The sequence below is a fragment of the Globicephala melas genome, chromosome 4 (assembly GCF_963455315.2).
Source record: "Globicephala melas chromosome 4, mGloMel1.2, whole genome shotgun sequence".
Classification (NCBI taxonomy): domain Eukaryota; kingdom Metazoa; phylum Chordata; class Mammalia; order Artiodactyla; family Delphinidae; genus Globicephala; species Globicephala melas.
Genome location: NC_083317.1, coordinates 116,817,862 through 116,837,791, shown reverse-complemented (window position 1 = coordinate 116,837,791; position 19,930 = coordinate 116,817,862). Strand labels below are relative to the sequence as shown.

The 19,930-nt window shown below is 43.0% G+C and overlaps 1 protein-coding gene across 1 annotated transcript; it reads right to left on the bottom strand.

Moving 5' to 3' along the window:
* Positions 1-295: 295 nt before the first annotated feature.
* On the bottom strand, positions 296-7,756 carry TM4SF1 (transmembrane 4 L six family member 1). Its single transcript, XM_030873261.2, has 5 exons — positions 7,420-7,756; positions 5,813-5,902; positions 5,577-5,722; positions 2,992-3,172; positions 296-1,166 (listed from the first exon to the last, which is right to left on the bottom strand). Exons 1-5 carry the CDS (start codon positions 7,594-7,596, stop codon positions 1,152-1,154), a joined length of 609 nt encoding a protein of 202 aa, XP_030729121.1. The 5' UTR covers positions 7,597-7,756; the 3' UTR covers positions 296-1,151.
* Between the last annotated feature and the right edge of the window lie 12,174 nt (positions 7,757-19,930).

Genomic DNA, 19,930 nt, shown 5'->3' with positions numbered 1-19,930 from the left:
AAACAGATGTAAGATATCGAGAGAAAATGTCTGTTACATTCCTCAGGAGCTGGATGTCTGGAGCACCCAGTGGAAAGGAAGGTTGCCTAACTAAGATGATGGCCCAAATGCAAGGATAGCAGAGGAAGGTGGAAGAGGAGGGAGAAGATGAAGAAGAGAAGGTAGGATAAAGAAACCAGAAGACACAAAGCCCCTAGCAATGGAGACCGTACAACCTGCAGACTGGAAAAAAAAAAAAAATAGGAAGAAAAAAGGAGGAACTTGGAACAAAGGATGATGAAACTAAACAACAAAATGGTAGTGAATACTTTATTTGTTGTATTTAAACAAGCAAATTTGGGGGGGGTGGTATTTCCTCATGATCCTCCCGCCCTTCCTCCCCCATGTTCCCATGATGCTGATCAACTGCTTTATTCCGTTCCCCATCTTTCTTCTTGTCCAATTATCCAGGCCTTTCTCTTTTTAAATCCATGATCCTCAGTCTTGTCTTTGAAGGACGAAAAGCTTTCCACGTGTTAGGAAAATTCAGGATCTGGTAGTCCTTGCGACAACTCGCTGCATGTGTATTTTGACTCATTCATTTGGCTTCGCACATTCTCAACCTGTCCTCCCACGCCAGGTAAGTATCTGTCTCTTTTATAACACGAATCAATTCAAAAGGCCCCTTGTTAGAGATTTGCAGGCAGGCAAATGGGAAACACCATATAAACAGTGAAAAAATACATCTTTTCAGGTTGTTGGATTTTCTCCTTAACGGTCTTAAAAAAAGCAACTAGAAATCTTTCATTTCATAAACACATGCACATATAAATATTTACAGTAGTAATCAGAATGTGATATTTATCCTTGTAATGTTTCTCAAAAAACATGACTTCGGCCAGAGTTTATCTCAGGTAGGCTGAGAACTGTCACTCAGTTTGTAAATTACCTCCAGAGTGTGGTTTATTTTCTTATGCCTAAAAAAAAAAGAATTTCTTTGCTAAGTTCAAACACTGACATCCCGTGAAGATGCCAGTCTTTACACACACTTATAAAAGTAGAACATGTGCTGTATGACACACTAGTACAAAGTTTTACAAATTATTACAAGTAAATTATATAAATTACAGTGACATTGAGGAAGATTGTAGTTTTATCTTGGGGTGGTTCTTCTAGCAATCATATTGCTGTAAAGAAAATGAAATAAGCATCAGGTTCTGATCAGGCTAAACAATGATGACATTTCAGTGCTTTAAATTCTTGTTTTAAGCAAACGTAAAGCAGACTGATCTCAGCTTCAGCAGAAGTTGGGTCAACAATACTGAGAGCTTTGACAATGCTCACAAAATGTTTCCTAAACAAACCAGACTGTTGTCCTTCCCCAGTAAAAGCTGCAGAAAGAGGCCATGGAAACTGCAGTTTACGATGCTTGGCTGGCTTTGAATATGCTTGGGGTGGGTTTTTAATCTCAGGGATTTAAGAGATAATGCCTTGGGAGTTTCACACTGATGGGGGCTCAAGGCAGGCAACTTTTGAATTAAATGCTACAGAGTTACAGATTTGACTCATCTACATTAAAAACCTTGCTCTTTGAAACTGTCTTTTGTCTTACAAACAAACTTAACAGATCTGACCTGCAGTGTCTGGGAAGAAGCCTCCCTACAGTGACTCAGATGGGAAACCCAGTGGGACTCTTGGTTCCCCCCACTCAGAGGAGAGTGTCATTCTGCCGAACCACTACAGCAATTTTGGTCGTTGACACTTATGCCCGTCCCCTAGATGCACCAGCGCTGAAGTGCAGTGGGTTCTCACCTAATTTAAACTCTGCCTTGTAGGAAATTCAAGGCTAAAGATAGATTATTTTATAGTAATCCCAAGAGCATTCTTTGCCTCCCCCGCCGCAACCATATTGCCTGGAAACGACTCCAAATTGAAGGCTTTCCACGCCGCTGTTTTCTTGGAAATTTGGCAAGCTCCCAAGGCAATTATTAGTTTTGCTGTATTTGCCTGATAAGGAAATCTAGAATTTTATTTTAACTTCCCCTCAAAAATCGTAGAAAGTTTCCATCTATGTTTGGCAAAGTTTTTCACGGTAGCGATGGGCTTTTTGTTTTCATTAGGTTTTGTCTTATTTTCAAAGAAAGTTAGGAGACCTTGAACCAGAGGAGTGAATGCTTAGGAAAATACAACTTAAGTAAGTTTTTCTTTATCTAATCCTGCTTTACAGAATAAGACATTAAAAAAAAAATTGGACCAAAGCTGGACTTCCATCAATTCAGTAATATATGTTTTTTAGGAGAATATAGAAACAAAACCTTTCCTTACTAACAAATGCGTATTTCTCCTCAAAATCATATCCCCAGGAAACAAGTGCTTCCTGGTTTTCTTTCACAGTGAAAGGCTTTTAATGAGCTGCTATTCAAAGGCTACTAGTGATTCTCTAGGCTTAGCTGTTTGAGCATTATTGTGACTCCTTATTAGGAAGGAACTGTAGAAAACCCAACAGAACAGCAAGTGCTGCGTACAGGTTAAGAGAAGGAGCTGTGGCACAAAATGACGCAGGGTTTGAAGCCTGTTACTTCCTTACTAGGTGATCTTAGAAATGTTGCTCAATCCCTGCATCATAGGCTTTTCTGGAATAGGGGTTTAGCACAATGCTTAGGGCCATGGATGATGGCTGTTACTTGCGTATACTAGTTGGGAATGTGAGAGCAAGCAATGAAAGGACACTTCTTTTGTGTCTCTGCAACCAGAGCAGGGGCAGTGGGTTAGATCCTGAAGGGGCACTCTGTCTATGGGTGACATTGTTTTATATTCACAGGGCCAGCTACAAAAAAACCAAGATAACCCAGTGACTGTGACACTCAAGGAAGCTTACTATTGAGTGCAAAACTGAATGCTGTAAATGCTATGCCACAAAAATGGAATAAACACTGGTAGTTGGAGCAGGGTTTGATGTTGGCTTTTTTCTCTAGGGTGAAAACTATGGTGCATTTTTACACAGGTTCTTACCTGTTGGCGAGAGCAGCAATAACCACAGATGCCCCCAAGCACTCCGTTTATTATTTGAAAGAGACACAAGATGAATTCAATTCCACCAAGTGCCAAGAGGATAGAAAACAGAGAGACATTCCATTCCACTGCATGCTTGGGTTCAATGCACTGGGACCATGTGGAGCTATCCAGAAGGTAACTGTGGATAAAAAGAGAAACTTCTGACATATGGCCACACCCAGTGGGATGTCTCATAAGCAGACTTTTTTGTGGTGTTCTTTCATTAATCAATAGATTTCTTCAATGCCCTATATCAGATTCTTCCAATCCAAGTCATTGCACGAAATGAGGAATTTAGCCCAGATCTTGTTGCCGTAATAAACAAGAAATTCAACAAAGATTATGGAACACTCGGTGTGGGTTAGACATCAAGACAGAGCTGGGGATAGAATGGCCTGGGTTCTGTCCTGGAAAAGCATCACTTAAGAGAAGAAACAGTAGCTAATCTCAGTGTAACCAGTACACTGATCAGGTAAACCAAGGGTGAAGGGGCCATAGAGGAAGGACACCTAACTTAGGCCAGGGAGAAGAGCTGCTTATGCATCTAGTCCACAAGTCTGAGCTCCATGAAGGTAGGAACCAGACCTATTCATCATTGTATATCCAATTCCCAAGCCAGTATCTGACACATAGTAAGTACTCAACACATTGGAAAAGTCATCGAATGATGAATAACAATCCGAAGTCACTGTAAAATGTTAGCAAACGACACTGGGGTCATTATCTGAACATATATATTCTTCACGAAGTAGGATTCAATCACGTGGGAAAATCTAAGATTGACTTAATTCCCCTAAGAGATCTGGTATCATTCTTTCCTTATCACCTCTTCCTACCACAACAGAACAAAAGGGCTGCAAATTAGAGACCTCGCTTTGGAATGGTTCATTGAGCCAATCAGAAATTCAATTTGTTGATTACATACAAAAAAATTCTGTTCTCCTGGTCCCGTCTTTCTGCATATAAAGTGGAACAAAAATCCATAATTTCAGAACACAATATAAAAAATTTCTCTGGCTCCCCTTGGCTACTGAGCAACTAATCACTGGCTTGTTATTCCCCATATTGAAATCTCTGGACAAGTTGAAATTAGGAATAACACAGAAGCAGGAGGTTTCTTGCAGAAGCTGGGGTGGATCACGAGAGGGGCTATAAAATAATCAGCTATAAAAAAGTTGAATGATACTCTCACCTCTCCTTGGATTAATCATAATGTATTTTAGAGGTGGGTTTGTGCAGTAGATCATATGTTTTTGTATACATGTGTAACCAGTTTGTACTGGTACATTCAGTACGTTCACAACAAAGCATGAAAAGGATGAGCTGAAAAATCGTGATCAATAACAATTTTGAGCACCAAAATTTCAAACTCCTGTGAGTGCTGATTTTCCTTCAGAAGCTACCATTGGGCTGTACCTGTTGAAAGCTAGTAGATAATATTAACAGCTAAGAATGGCACTGCTCATGCTGAGTCCGCTTCTGTGACAAATATTTTAGACATAGTATCTTATTAATCCTCCAGACAACTGCCGTTGGCTTTATTTTATTACAGATGAAATAACTGAGGTGCAGAGAGCTCAGTTCACCTTTTCCTGGTTACTGAGCCAGTAACTGCAGAGCTGAGATTGAGCCCAGGTCTATCTAATTCCATATTCATGGTCTGATGGCTTCATTATATGCTACAAAATTCATGGGAGACAAACATTCTTGAAAATACAAGGGCAATTCAAATTCATTATTCTTATTATTTTCACTCACGAATCTCATTACTAAAGTTTTCAAAATTCAAAACAGAATGTCATTCATTTATCATTATGTACATCAGTTTCCATCAGCTATTTCTGTTCTTTTCTCAATAATGGATAAGAAATAAGTATCAACATAAAACAATGGAGCCACTTAAATTTTCCTGATGTTAAAGTCATGAATAAGATCTGTCTTATACAGCCTGATCACTTTAAATAAAGGATGTGTTATACACAGTTATTATGTTATATGTGAGTGTGTGTGTGTGTGTGTGTGTGTGTGTCTTGGGGGGGTAGTATGATTGACCCTGGGCTTTGGTTAAATTCATATGGTTTTCATCCGTATTATATAAGGATTCCATAATATTTTCTTAGAAAATAGTAAAATTAGCCAATTGCTCTGGCATAGTATACACACTGTATAAGCACAAACTTCACAGCTAGGCTGCCTGGGTTCAAATCATGACTGCCATGTCTTAGCAATGTGACTTTGCATAAGTTACTTCATCTCTCTGTGCCTCCACTTCCACATCTGTAAAGTGGCTGCAATAGTGGAAGTCACCTCATACCGTTATCACAAGGACTGAGTCAGTGAATCCATTAAAAAGCTTCTCTGGGTCAGGGACTGGGCATTCATCCTCTGATACCCCTTGCCTAAATTGTGCCTGAGTTAGTGAGAATAAACCTGGTTGAGAGGATGGATGAATGAATGGTTGATGCCTTTTTAGTTGGATGGGTTTACCACTATACACACGTGGTGGATAAGAATGTGCGACCTGATGGGGGTCAATCACTTACCCTCCCTCCGTGTTGGCAAAGGTGTAGTTCCATTGGCCACTGGCATCAAGACATCTTGGTCCCTCCGCTAAGCCCAGAGCTGCCACAATGACGCAGTAGCCAGATCCCGCAATTCCGATGAGAGCGGCCAGTACAGAAGAAAACATCTAGGGAAAGGAGGATCACCAGAAGTGAGACACAGAGCGTTGCAGCTACCTCTTAGGGACCACTTCCCCACCCGGCGCAGGAAAACCTACCGCGCATCTTTTGCCGCAGTCTTCGTGGCCGCCACAGCCGCAGCAGTCGTCCTGTTCCAGCCCCATGAAGATGAATGCTGGCAGGAACATCTGTTTAGAAAACACGCAAATTAAAGTCATTGTCTTTCCCCCGGTCCATAGGGTCAGTCAGGCTCAGCATCTTTTGGTAAAATAGTTTTCTTTCTGACACTGTTGAATGTCTTTGGGTTAGGTTGACAAAATATCTCAAAGAATGGAAACGCTGAGGAGAGAAAAAACGCTCTAAAGGGTAATATCCCTTTGTTTTCATGTAATGTATCACATTAGGTAGGGTCAGGTTGTAGCATGGGAGGGGTAAAATAATTACCTATACATGTGTTAATCCGTAAGAGTTCATAACACAGTTCCAGAGGCAAACTCTGTTCGGAAACTATTAAACCCTGTCTTTTAAGTCTGTTGGTTTGTTTGTTTTCCCTTGAAAAGCATAGAAGATAACAACAAATCTTCAACAGAATAACTGAAACTTTTTTATAAACAAGAGAGGTGAAAGCTCTGTATAATAGAGGTGAAGTGCTTCTTTGAAGACACATTGCATGGTTGTAGCTTCACAATAAACCTCTTAAAATAACATAAGTTTGACATACTTTGAGTTCAAGATCAAAAGAAGTTTAAACAAGCAAGGTGTTGTCTTAAAGACAAATGATTATGAAATTAACTATACCTCAAAAAATAAAACAAAACAAAAACAGACCTGAGAACTAGTGGGGAAAAAAAAGACAAATGATTATGTTCACATGATGGTAATGCTTAAATTCAAAGCAGATTTGCCATACCATAGTTAGTGTATTAAGTCTAAGTATCTTTTACTTGACTAAGAAAAATGTTCTGTGTGGTATTAGCAATTCCATAAAACTTCTGTTCAAAATTCTCAATCCCAGCATTTCAAAGAGGCAAACTCAAGTTTGTCCACAGTATTTCCATGCTGTGGTTGAAACTAATACTTTCAGCTCCCAGGTTGGCAGGCAAATTCCTCTCACTTCACTTCAAAACAAACCTTGGAACAAACAACACATTCCACTATTACCTTCAGCCACTGATTTGCTGCTAACTGAAGGATTTTTCCTAAATGCCACACAGCAAGCTTACATAAAGGAGAAAATTTATAGTCCTTTCTCAATAGCCGTGCACTCACAATTCAATATTTTTCTCTGTCACTGATGCCTGAGAATAAACAGCAGAGAATTTGGATCCAAAACTCTGTTGATTTAGACAGAGAACCAGTGGACTTCTCCCAGCACCCCAGAGCAAAGGTTAAATGACTACCTGCTCCGGGACTAGAAACTATAGTTTTTCAAATCTGATTTAAAAGCTAGTATCTGTTTCTAGCTGTAAAGTAAGAGAGTTTAGCAAAAAAGTAGTTCACTTTTCATTGAAAGGGGATTTTGTAAAACAACATCTAATAAAATCAATACACTATATCTATCTCAACTTTTGTATCATCTGCTTTCAAAAGAAGAATGAACAAAATTCCTGGATTTGGAAACATGCCTCATAGAAAACTTTCTATGAAAACATCTCGTCTAACAAGAAACAATTCTTTAAGGCTGGAATGATTCTGAATGACTTACCAGCAAACCTCCTCCTATGATGCCAGAGAAGAACCACACAAAGTGGCTAAGATGGTCTTCAGAAGCGTACTTTGTTTCCCCATTGGGAAAGTACAGCAAAATATTAGCTACGATGCAGACGATGGCGAGCCACACCAGAGAATGTCCGATGCATCGTGCGCACTTCCCGTAGCACATAGTGGCAGAGTTTATTTTTTCCCCCTTCACCCTGCGCCTTGGCTCGGTGATGGCCCAAATCAGATGAGAGCGTGCCTGTCTGCGGAGAAAGCAAAAGACATTCTCAGCCCATTCCTGCAACCTCTTAAATACTCGGAGTTCTAAGTCACCGGGTGGATGAGGTTCTTGGCTTTCATTGGTCCTGATGGCAGGCTCCGGTTGGGGGCGGGGGCGGGAGTGGAGGACGTGGGGGAATGTCCCGCCCTTCAAATGAAATCCTTGGGACAAGCGAAACCAGGGGCAGGACTTGAGAAACCGCCTCAGTCATAGCAAGAGAGAAGATGATTAATCCTCCACAAGGAATTCACTGTGTAACTCCTTCGCAGGATTAAAAAAAATCCACAGGAAATTCTAATATAACTTTCCAGTAAGTGCCAAGCGTCCACAGCATGACAGCTCTGGTTGGGGCTGTGATTTTGTTCCATGCAGCTGTCTGGACAGCTTCCAGTCTGAGGGCTCTGTGTTCACTTTCACCTCTGCACCGATTTAATCCGAGACCTGGGGCAAGTCCCCTGAGCTCTGAGCTCATTTCCTTATCTGTTAAAGGCAAGGTGTCCAAGCCATCACCCACGGATTTAAGGATGCTTTTGGGGAAAATTACAGAGCTGCCTTCTTTCCTCTGCCTCTGGTGTGCTCGGCAGGACTGCGCCTACTGTCCAGCCTTCCCGGACATCTGCCTCCAAAACAAATCTGGCACCACAACAAAGGTGGCATTAGTTAACACAAAGGGCTCAGGCACCGTTTTATTCCTGAGTACTGCTGTCAGGCGAAGGGTTGCCAGGAAGGTCTAAGGGAGGCCTAAAGTCTGGGAGAAGGATTAAAAAGAATAAGAAAGAAAAAGAAAGGAGCGGAAGAGAAAGGAACTTGGCAAGCAGAGTGGGGAAACAAGATTGAGAGGGTCTGGAATTACTGGGAGAAACACACATGGTTGAGCAGGGCACAGGGGCAAGCGGTAGTCTACCAGTCAGATCTGTCGCAGGCTCCAAAGGCAAAGCAGAGAAAGGATGTTAGACTAACTTTCTGGTACGGTTATCTTGCAGAAGGAGGGATCAGATTCTGAATAAGTTTAGCCCTTGAATAGCAGGTGGCACCGGCCAGCTGGGTAGGGGGAGGACTGAGTGGCCAGGTGAGGCCAGGAGGACTGGAGGGACCCCATCACCAGGACAAAATGATGAGTACCAAATAGAGGCAAAAGGTCAAGGAGCTGTTCGTGCAAAAGAGGAAGGTGAGCCCCACTGGTGAATCTAGAAGCTCAGGCCGAGGCCAGAGTCTGAAGGATTCGGATCAAATCTAGAGGGCAGGACACGTACCAACACTGAGCGGCCAGCTGGGGTTAATGATGTCGGATCCAGACTGGGAAAAGGACCCAAGAGGAAGCATATGGCCTGAGTGTCCTAAGAAGGATGAGTACCCAGAGTGGCCTAAGAAATAGATGGATGGAAAACTGAGTGCAGACAGGGAAGCCTGAAACCACCCCCCTGCTCAGTTATAAGGAGGCAGGTCTTCACAAGAACATCAACCCATCACCACCATGCATCCAAAAACCAGGCACGTGTGCCCTCTGTCCTGGCTGTAAGTCCTACTGGAAATGGGATTCCACTGGTGTCAGGGTCTGGGGTGGCAGTGCAGGTGAATGACTGGGTCCTCTGTTGAGGCATCGTCATTCTAACCCTCACCTCTGAGGACCTATCCCATAGATAGAGGTTAAAAAGTGGAAGAGAGACCCTTTGACGACTTTGCCTCCAAGTGCTTCAATCCCCTTCCTCCTTCTCTACCCCACCCCTACTGTCACTGGTGCAGGGAGAAGAGAGGGAGGGGGGCCTTGGAAAGAGAAAGTCTGGGGTGACAGCCCAGCTCTGCTCTCGGCCAGCTTTGAGCGTCAGGCAAGGCGCATACATTCCCGGGACTCTGTTTCCTACTTGCTAAGACAAGGGGCAGGACTCAGTCAGTGCTTCTTAAGTTTCTGACTCTTGTAATGGTATGGACCCCCTCCCCAGAAAAAGAAATTGTATGTATATGCAAACTCACACATTTTTCTTTCCACTCCTGGGGGTTCACGGACTCCCTGAAGCCCGTTAGTGGATCCTTTCCCACGTTTCTCAAGGTGTGGCCTGTCCAGAGACCACTTGCGTGACAGAGGCAGATTCCTGTTCCCTTGCTAGACGTCCTGAATAGCAATTTACCAGGATGGGGTCCAGCCACCTGCATTTTTTACAATCATTTCAGATGGGTCTTATGTTCACTCAGGTTTGGGGATCACTGGTCCAGTCCACAGCCCAGGAAAGTCTCATTTGTATTAGACGTTCTCTAAGGCCACTGTCACCTCCAATGGTGCCTCAGCTCTACCAGAAGACAGTGCACGCACGAATTGTGGCGACACGTCACAACTCAGCATAAGGTGCTTTCAGGCTTGAGCTGACAAAATTCTCTTGTAATATAGAGTCCCTTTCCCTTGCCCACCCTCTGCTTCTACCTCTCAGCTGATAACCTAAAGCAGGGTCTTTTCTGTTTCAGCCCTCGGTTTAAGACCAGATATGGTTTTCTGGACAATTTCTTTAACCACTTGGCTCTGGTCCTAGCCAGACTTTGCCCAACAGATGACCCTGGCGTTCTTCCTGGTCGTGAACTCTCAGTTTCCTGTGCAGACCTGCTATCGCCATGGGTTTCTTTCCACTCTCCAACTCCCACCGCTGGTACTTCCCCCACCTCTACCTTCCTGTCTTCCTTGTTCTGAGTCTTATCTTCTTCCAGGGCTTCAAGCTATAAGATTCTGCTCATACATCACCTCAGAGAGGCCCTTTCCTAGGACCCTGTCTTATGATGCTGTGCCCCGCCTCAGTTACTCTTCATCACATGCCCCTGTTCTGCTATCATCCTGGAACTTATCATCCCTGAAGTTATTCTATGTATTCACTTGTTTCCTTTTCTGTTGTCTGTCTTCCCCTCTCCTCCTGCATAGTAGGTGCTCTGTAAATGTTTGCTGAAAATTGAATGAATAAATAAATGAATCAATGACTTTTTAAGGCTATTCTTAGCAGGCTGGTACTCCAGCCCCCCAACTCTATTTTGCCTCTCTGTGAGCCCACAATCTCACTCCAGAGCCCTCTTAGCTTTGGAGTCCATAATACTGCTCCTTGATCCTGCCACTGCCCGGCTGTTTGCTTGGGGCGAGTTATCAACGATTCTGTACCTCAGTTTCTATCATTCGTTTGTTCACCAATGTTTATTGAGCTCCTACTATGTTTTCTAAGTGCTGGGGATGAAGCAGTAAATAAACAAAAATCCCTACCTTTAAGAAGAGTCCATTCTATCAGAAGGAGACAAATAAAAAGTAGTGCTAAAGAAATAAAATGCATTGTGTATTGGTGATAAGTGCAGGAAAGTGGAATGAATGGGTGAGGAAGAGGGCCTCTGAGACAGGATAATAATAGAACCTACATCACAGAGTTACAATGTATGAAGTGAGTCAACGTGTCTAAGGTGGGAAGCACCTGGTATTTAGCAATCACACCTTAAATGTTACTTATTATTACTATTTTCATCAACACACTCTCCCAGGCAAGATGTCTCTACTCCATTTACGATTCATTATATCTACGTCCCTAATTTTCCATCACTCCAATATACACTGGATCCCTTTATTATTTTTTGTGACTAATTTTTAAATACTGGAGCTCCTACAGTTATTAAAAGTTCACTTTTATCTCCCTCATTGCATCTGGAATCAACCTCAACTCACAAATACCTTTGGAAAGAGTGGTTTATACTGCACTACAGGACTGCATGTCCCTGAGCACGTTTTGAGTATGCTGTCCCACTGCCAGAGGGCCCTGTCCTTCCTCCCTGCCCCATTCCATCCCCACAGCTTTGTTCCCTAGGCCGAACTCATCACTTTTCCGTGACACCTCCCATCACACCCCTGCCCACCTCCCAGAGGCTCATCACTCCCACTTTGCCCTTAACACACCCCCATCGAGCACCAATCAGACCACGAGGCACTAATGCGCATCCTCACCAGCTTCCCCAGCTCCACTGAGGTCCTAGAGAGCAGGTTATCTTTTCTCCTTTGAAGGCACAACAGCTAACACAGTCAGGCATTTGGTTAGCTGCCAATAAATATTTGCTAAATTTTGTTCAAATACATAGGGAAGTTGAATATGGTCAGTTCAAAGTTGATTTGCTCTTAAGTGAAGCCAAAATGTCTTACGAAAAGTTAGGCAAAATTGGCATTTGTTATGTTTAAATTAGAAAAATTTCAGTTTTACCCGTCATGCACATGAGCAGCTGTCATGTGCCTCTTATAACAAGCTCTCCTAACCTTTTGACGTGTGGAATGTGACTTCAAGAATAATTCCAGGGAAAACTCCTTTTGATAATATCAAGATAATATCAATGTAAGCATAGGTTGTAATGTTGGAAGAAGCCTCAATAGAGTGAATGGTTCAGCTCCCACCCCTTCACAGAATCTTTATGGTCATTTTATAGTTAAACCCACAGGGATTAAAGACTCTTCCCAATGTCATCTAGCTAGTGGGCAGTAGAAAGCGGTTACCTTTAAGAACTAATGTCAGTGGTCTATGATTCTACGTGGTTGTGGGATTCTAAGAGGAAGATTTTAACTCATATCTCTTGCCTCCTGGTTGCTTTCTTCCACGTGTATTTTGCCTTCCTTGTTGGGAAAGCACTAGTTTCTCACTCAACTGACACTTGAAAAACATAATCATTCATAAATAATAACCATACTCATTAGAGCTCTTTTGATTATAAATAACAGAAGCCAGTTCCAGCTGCTTTACCCAAAGGGACATTAGTTATGAACTCCAAAGGTAGGGATGCAGATGGGATGGTGGGAATCATGGACAAGGGGAACCAAACTCCGTGGGAAATCCAGAATGTCCTCCTCAATCTCCATCTTATGTTTTTGACTCTTCTGTCCATGACTTCATTCTTCTTCTTTTTTTTTTTTTTTCCTGTATGCGGGCCTCTCACTGTTGTGGAGCACAGGCTCCGGACGCGCAGGCTCAGCGGCCATGGCTCACGGACCCAGCCGCTCCGCGGCATGTGGGATCTTCCCGGACCGGGGCACGAACCCGTGTCCCCTGCATCGGCAGGCGGACTCTCAACCACTGTGCCACCAGGGAAGCCCTCCTTCTTTTTAATAAAAACTTGTTTTCTCTCTCACACGAAAGAATATGGCTACTGATGATACCCGAGTTTACATTTTTCTCTGTTCAAAAGACCCATCCGAACCCCAGATTCTGAGGGAAGGGAGTTGCACTGGACAAGACTGGGACGTGTGCCCATGCCTGGGGGGCCTGAATAACTTGCTTCAATAAGCTATCTCTGCAACCATGTATATGGAGGAGCAGGCATCTTCAGGGAAAGGTGAGCATTGGACCAGGTGAAGAAGCCAGGAGCTGTTCTTTACTTGAAATTGAAATCAGGGTATCCAACCACAGTAAGAAGAAGGCAGAGAGAGGGAGCAGTGGTGAGCCATCCTACCCACAGCTTCCTGGCTTTCCCCTCACTTTAGATTGTAGCTCAATTTATTCTTGGGTTGAAAATAAGCTTCTTGGCAAACTCACAATGAGTCACCAGTCCACACCCATCAGAAGGGCCACCCTCAAAAAGACCACAAATAACAGATGTTGGTGAGGATGCAGAGAAAAGGGACCCTGTACACTGATGGGAATATAAATTGGTGCAGCCACTGTGGAAAACTGTATGGAGGTCCCTCCAGAGACCTGGAACTACTATATGATCCAGCAATTCCACTCCTGGGTATATATCCAAAGAAGGCAAAAACATTCATTCAAAAAGACGCATGCATCCCAATGTTCACAGCAGCATTATTTACAATAGCCAAGATATGGAAGCAAACTAAATGTCCATCAACAGATGAATGGATAAAGAAGATGTGGTATATATATACAATGGAATATTATTCAGCCATAAAAAAAATGAAATAATGCCATTTGCAGCAACATGGGTGAACCTAGAGATTATCATACCAAGTGAAGTCTGAAGGAGAAAGACAAATACTCTATGTTATCACTTATATGTGGAATCTAAAATATAAAACAAACAAATGGAAATGCAAACAAAAAAATAAGCTTCTTGGACCAAGATTAAAACAGAGTTCCATTTTTTCCCCTCACCCACTTACTTCTCAGTTCCCTCATCTCCATCTGGTAGTCTTAGCTGAACATTTCACAGCCATCATTTTACCCCCTCATCAAGCCAGGGAACTCCCTGGCCTCATTGCCATTTTCAGACAAGACACCTGCTGGGGCACCTGCTCCATATTCTGAAGCTCCAGATGTGGGTCTAGCTCTGCCTTCTTGGGGGCTGTCTGCTCAGAAGGCCTGGCCTGCCCCCTTGTGGGACGGGTGAGCTGAGGGTGTCCGGAGCACGCCTGTGACAACCAGCGCACAAATACTTTTAAGAGAGGAGGATTGGGCTTCCCTGGTGGCGCAATGGTTGAGAGTCCGCCTGCCAATGCAGGGAACACGGGTTCATGCCCCGGTCTTGGAAGATCCCACATGCCGCGGAGCGGCTGCGCCCGTGAGCCATGGCCGCTGAGCCTGCGCGTCCGGAGCCTGTGCTCTGCAACGGGAGAGGCCACAGCAGTGAGAGGCCCGCGTACCGCAAAAAAAAAAAAAAAAGAAAAGAGAGCAGGACTCTTGTTTTCTGATTTGAGTATCATTTCCTTGGGTTTTGTAACAGAGCCTGCCATATGAGATGGTGGAGGGCTTCAAAGATCATCTGAGTCTCAATGGACAATGGCCTGTGGGTTTCTAAAACCATACACACTGACAAAGCCCAAGGGAAACAGGGACTCTCCGAGGTGGGGCTAGGAATCTGCATTTTAAGAAAGCTCCCCAAGAAATTCGATGCGCAGAGTTGAAAGCCACTGATGCAGGTGACCCAGCTTTCTAGTTATTTTATAAATGAAGCCACCGAGGTCCAGAAGGGTTCATTTCAGTTCAGAAGAGAAGCCACAGATAATTAAAACAAAAACAAACCCTAAAAAATGAAAAATGATGAATTCGTCTGTGTTTATGGAACCCATCAACCAGGTGCTTCCCTTTGTGGTTCTCTTTTACTTCCCCAGATCCCAGCTGCCCTTTGAGGAGGGTGACAAAAACTGTTATCAAGTTATTGTGCAGTAGAGGAAGGAGGAAGGAACAATAATGTATAGACACGTGCCAGTTCTCCTGCGTGGTAATGGAGTCTTGCAGCTGTCCTGTGGGGAGCTGTTTCCAGGTGAGGAAACCGAGGCTCATGTGGGTTATGCGTGCAGGCTGAGGTCACGAGGCTGGTGAGTGACATGTTCCGGACTCCTACTGAGGTATACCTGACTCAGACCCTCATGCTCTTCCCTTCACACATTTGGCTTTTTTCTACTATTTCACCACACCCTCTCCAATGAAAAACATTGACCAGATTTAAGGACTTTTAATTTGGCAGTTCTAAATAACATAATTCCCAGACATTAATCATTTGGGTTCTACTTTAATTAGATAAATGATTTTCAAGTTAACCTGGGAGGGGGAAAAATTAGGAGTATGGGATTAAGAGATACACACTACCATGTATAAAATAGATAAACAGCAAGGATTTACTGTATTAGCAGAGGGAACTATAGTTAATATTTTGTAATAACCTATAATGGAAAAGAATTTTTTAAAATAGTATAGTTGTATACATATACACCTATAACCAAATCACCTTGCTGTACACCTGAAACTAACACACTATTGTAAATCAATCATACTTCAATTTAAAAAAATAAATGAAAATTTAAAAATAAAGTTAGCCTGGTGTTTTCAAATGAGACTTTCCACCAATGTGGGTTGAATGGTCAGAACCCTGGTGGACAGCACAGGGCTAAGCCTATGGAGGGTATTCTATGAACTTGGCTTTATTGTAGCATAATAGAACTGTCAAAAATCAAGATATGTGTACCACTCAAAGTTTAAAAAAAGAGTAATTTATTATTTTTCTAGATTCGGTATAGGAGAGAAATAATAAAACCTATTTTCAATTCCTTTACCCTAGTCTAATGTGTAAAAGGATTTCCCCACTTGCCCTTTGAGCTTATATAAAAAATATGCTTGCCTTTTTTTTTTTTTTTTTGTCAGAAAGGTTAGTGTGGAATTCCCTCCCCTGCTGCTTTCCTGTCATTTAAAATTCAGCCCAGTGGAGCTTCTGCCAGCCAGCAGTTGAAGATCACATAAGGAAGTGAGAGTGGTTGGCTCAGAGGTGATTTTTAGGTACCACTTTCCAGGAATCCCTGGTGACAGGGGATTGTGTGTGTGTGTGTGTGTGTGTGTGTGTGTTCTGAATAAAAAGAATCTTCCTGCTGTACAGTTTTTAGTTGTTTCTATGACTTCAACACTCTCCAAGATTTAGATGGAAGCATAAATAAGAGGCAATGTGAACATTCTCCAAGTAACCATTCCAAGGTGGTGAGTTAATCCTCTACCTAGACCTCATGGCCTTGCCACTCTAGCCAAACTGGTTTCGTGGCTGTCAGTCAAACTCCAGCGTGGCACCATTCCCGCTGATACTGAATGAGCTGAAAACTTGGGTTACTGTAGATTTTGCCCTAGGGAATTTTACTCAGAACAGCATTACAGCAGTGGAGTAGTTGAGACTTGGGGTATGTGTGTGTGTGTGTGTGTGTGTGTGTGTGTGTGTGTGTATGTGAGAGAGACAGACAGACAGACAGACATCAAGGAAACATGGCAGACTTGGGTTGGCTCAAGGGCTCAGTTCTGGCCAAGGTGGACGCTGACCTTACTTTCTATCTCCCTGTTCATAGTCTCTACCTGGCACCAACGCAGGAGAACCGAAGTCCAAGTGAGCACTACCCCAGCATCTAGTACAAACACCATGCCTCAGATTTCCTCCCCAGAAAGGGAGTTGAGATTCTAATTAGCCGAATCATCTCATGACAACTCCCTTCATTGTCGTAGGCTACAAAAACACAATCACGTACTCTGGGAACCCTGATGGGAAATGTATTCCATTTTCAAGTTAAACAGTTAGCCTGGCCTGTTTCAAAAGACTGGAAGATTCTTTAGAGTCATGGTTTCTCAACAATGCCTTCACAATGATTCAGAAATTACTTTTTCAGATTTAAAAGGTGAGGAATACTTGGGCAAGAATTGCAAAGGGCCTGAAATACCAATTTGAAGCATAAAAATCATCTAGAATATTTCTAATGCATTTATTCCTTGCCCAATAGGAAGAAAATAAGCTTCTTTAGTAAGAGCCTTCAGGATAGCTGTCCCTTCGAGTAATTAAATCAGGAATTTGGGCTAGAGATACCAGTTGTCAAGAAGATATTATTAAAAGCAGGTTCAGGATGTAGAAACCCTGCTCTGCCTTGCAGCTTCCTTTGCAGATGCAGGTTCTGGTTGCTCTCTCTCCCCTTCATGAGAACAAAAGGGAGAATGATTACAGGACCTTGTCCTTCTTGACTACCTCCTCCCCCAACTTCCTGACTGTCTTCTCAATAGTCTTGGTGTCTTCTGAGATGACTTGATGTTTTTAGAAATCAGAGTCCCAGACACAGGTTTGGCATGAGGCTTGTGTGAGTTTCTTTCTTTCTTTCTTTCTTTCTTTTTAATGAAGAAGGAAGAACATGAACATAAATGAGTGCAAAGCATTTTTTTTCTTGAATCACATATGTGACATTTCACAGGAGGTCTTCTATCTTCTCACAGTATATTAAAGACAATTTAAAAGTTATTGTGGGGAGTTCTTAAAGAAAAAAATTTCCATAAGAAGAATGAAGATCCCTGACAAATTCACTTTTTATTTATTTTCTAAAAAAGATGTAGATTAAGGTTTTCCCCTCATTTTCATTCTTCCTTCAGAGCTTCTGGTCAATATGAAGATCCTTCATTCAATAAATATTTACTGAATAACTACTGTATGCCAGGCCTGAGCCTGAGAACTTTACATGCACACCTCATAGCAACCTTTTGAGGTAGGCACTGCTATAAACACCATCACACGAGTGATCGATTATAAGAGACTCTCCCAAGGCCTTGCAATTTGTCCACGGTGGGCATGATTTGAGTTCAGGCAGTCTGGATCCAGAGCTGACCCTCTTAACCACTACACCATATTGCCTCCAATCCAGGAGGCTTGGTCAGGTGAGAACAGGTATCGTCACAGATGTTAATACCATTATAAGTAAAATGCACCTAGCACCCAGGTACCGGTTTCTAAATATTGGGTTGGCCAAAAAGTTCGTGTGGGTTTTAAGATGTTATGGAAATCCCTGAATGAACTTTTTGGCTAACCCAATACCATTCTCCAATAAAAGGAACCAAGACCCTTTGGAGAAATGGCTGATTCTAGGGCTGAATCAGCAAAATACAAGATGATTCTGGAATATCTTGTGCTCTGTGTTCTTTTATGTAATAGTCAGTTAGATGTGGCCACAAGAGGAGACACAGTGGAAGCCTGGAAAACAAAATGTATTATACTCACAGCCCTGGAAACAGGATGCCACCCAGGGCCACATGGAAAAGACACTAGGGTGGTCAGGAGGCCGAAGGGGCAGATGTGAGGGGAGAGCTTAAGCCACCATTGGTGGCATTTCAAGGGCAATGCAAGGCAGGCAGGGTAGACAATTAGAATTGGCTAGTTTGAATAATTTCAGCAGGCTCTAAGCTCTAGGGATGGTCCCTAGTTGCCTGGCACTTGGCCCTGGGATGGTGAAGGCAGAGGAGTATTTCCTCCTGGAGTCATGGGCCAGATAGGGGCTCTCTGGCTCTGGACTGATGAGTTTGTACGTCAAAGGCATGCTGGACCTTTGCTATCTCTAAGAGCTGACTGGCCCCAGGAGGCGTGGTATCTCCCCAGCCAGAAATGTTCTTAAGATACTGAAACATCATGATATAGAGAAAATAAAAATATAAGCAATACAGCCAGAAAGTAAGGAAGTGCTTAAGGGATGATGGGTCCCTGTCAAAAGGACACAGGGGCCAGTTTTAAACAGCTTTCCCAGGCCAAATCTGGGACAGCTTGAGCATTAGCAATAGATTATGACTTGTTGAATAAAATAGGAATTCACAAGTTTATAGAGACATTAATTCATTAAAAGTTTGATGAAAATGTAATATTGACATTGTATCAAAGTATCTCCCTACAAAATGCTTACGACTTAGAAAGGGGAAAAGAGTAACTGGAGAAGCCTGATGGACACAACCTTAATCAAGTGCTCCAAGTTAACAGCACCAGTAGTGAGACTAATGGATATCGTGAACCACTGGGTAGGATGCAAGGAGGATGCAACATCACTGTGGTGGACTTTAGTGTGGCCCCCATAATCCCATCTCCTGGTGTTCATGTCCTTGTAGAACCTCCTCATCATGAGTGTAGGTGGGATCTGCAACGTCCTTCTAATGGATAGAATATGGCAAAGGTGATGGGAGTCATCCTGCGGTTATCTTACATCATATCAGCCTCCATCTTGCCAGCAGAGTCATCTTAGAGTCTTGCTTTTCTTGCTGACTTTGAAGAAGCATGAGCTCTACAACCAAAAGGAAGTAAATCCTGCCAACAACCTGGGTGAGTTTGGAAGCAGGTCGTTCCCCAGTAGAGCCACAAGATGAGAACTCAGCCCTGGACTGCACCTTGATATAGCCTCACAGAGCACTCAGCTACACTGAGCCCAAAGTCCTGACCCACAGAAACTGCGAGATAATAAATGTGTATTGTTTTGTTTTGCTTTTATAAATGTATTTATTTATTTATTTATTTTAGCCTGCATTGGATCTTCATTGCTGTGCACGGGCATTCTCTAGTTGCAGCAAGCAGGAGCTACTCTTCATTGCGGTGCACAGGCTTCTCACTGTGGTGGCTTCTCTTGCTGCAGAGCATGGACTCTAGGTGCACAGGCTTCAGTAGTTGTGGCATGTGGGCTCAGTAGTTGTGGCACGCGGGCTCTAGAGCGCAGGCTCAGTAGTTGTGGTGCACCAGCTTGGTTGCTCCACAGCATGTGGGATCTTCCCGGACCAGAGCTCAAACCTGTGTCCCCTGCATTGGCAGGCAGATTCTTAACCACTGTGCCACCAGGAAAGTCCCATGTGTATTGTTTTAATCTGCTAAATTTGTGGTAATTTATTGTGCTGTATAGAAAGTGAGTACAGTCACTTCTACAATATTCCTGCCAAAGATGCCTGCAATCTTCAAATGTGTCAGAGGGATGAAATAAGCTGGACTGAAGGAGACTAAGGACACATAGCAACTAAATACAAGGGATAATCTTGGA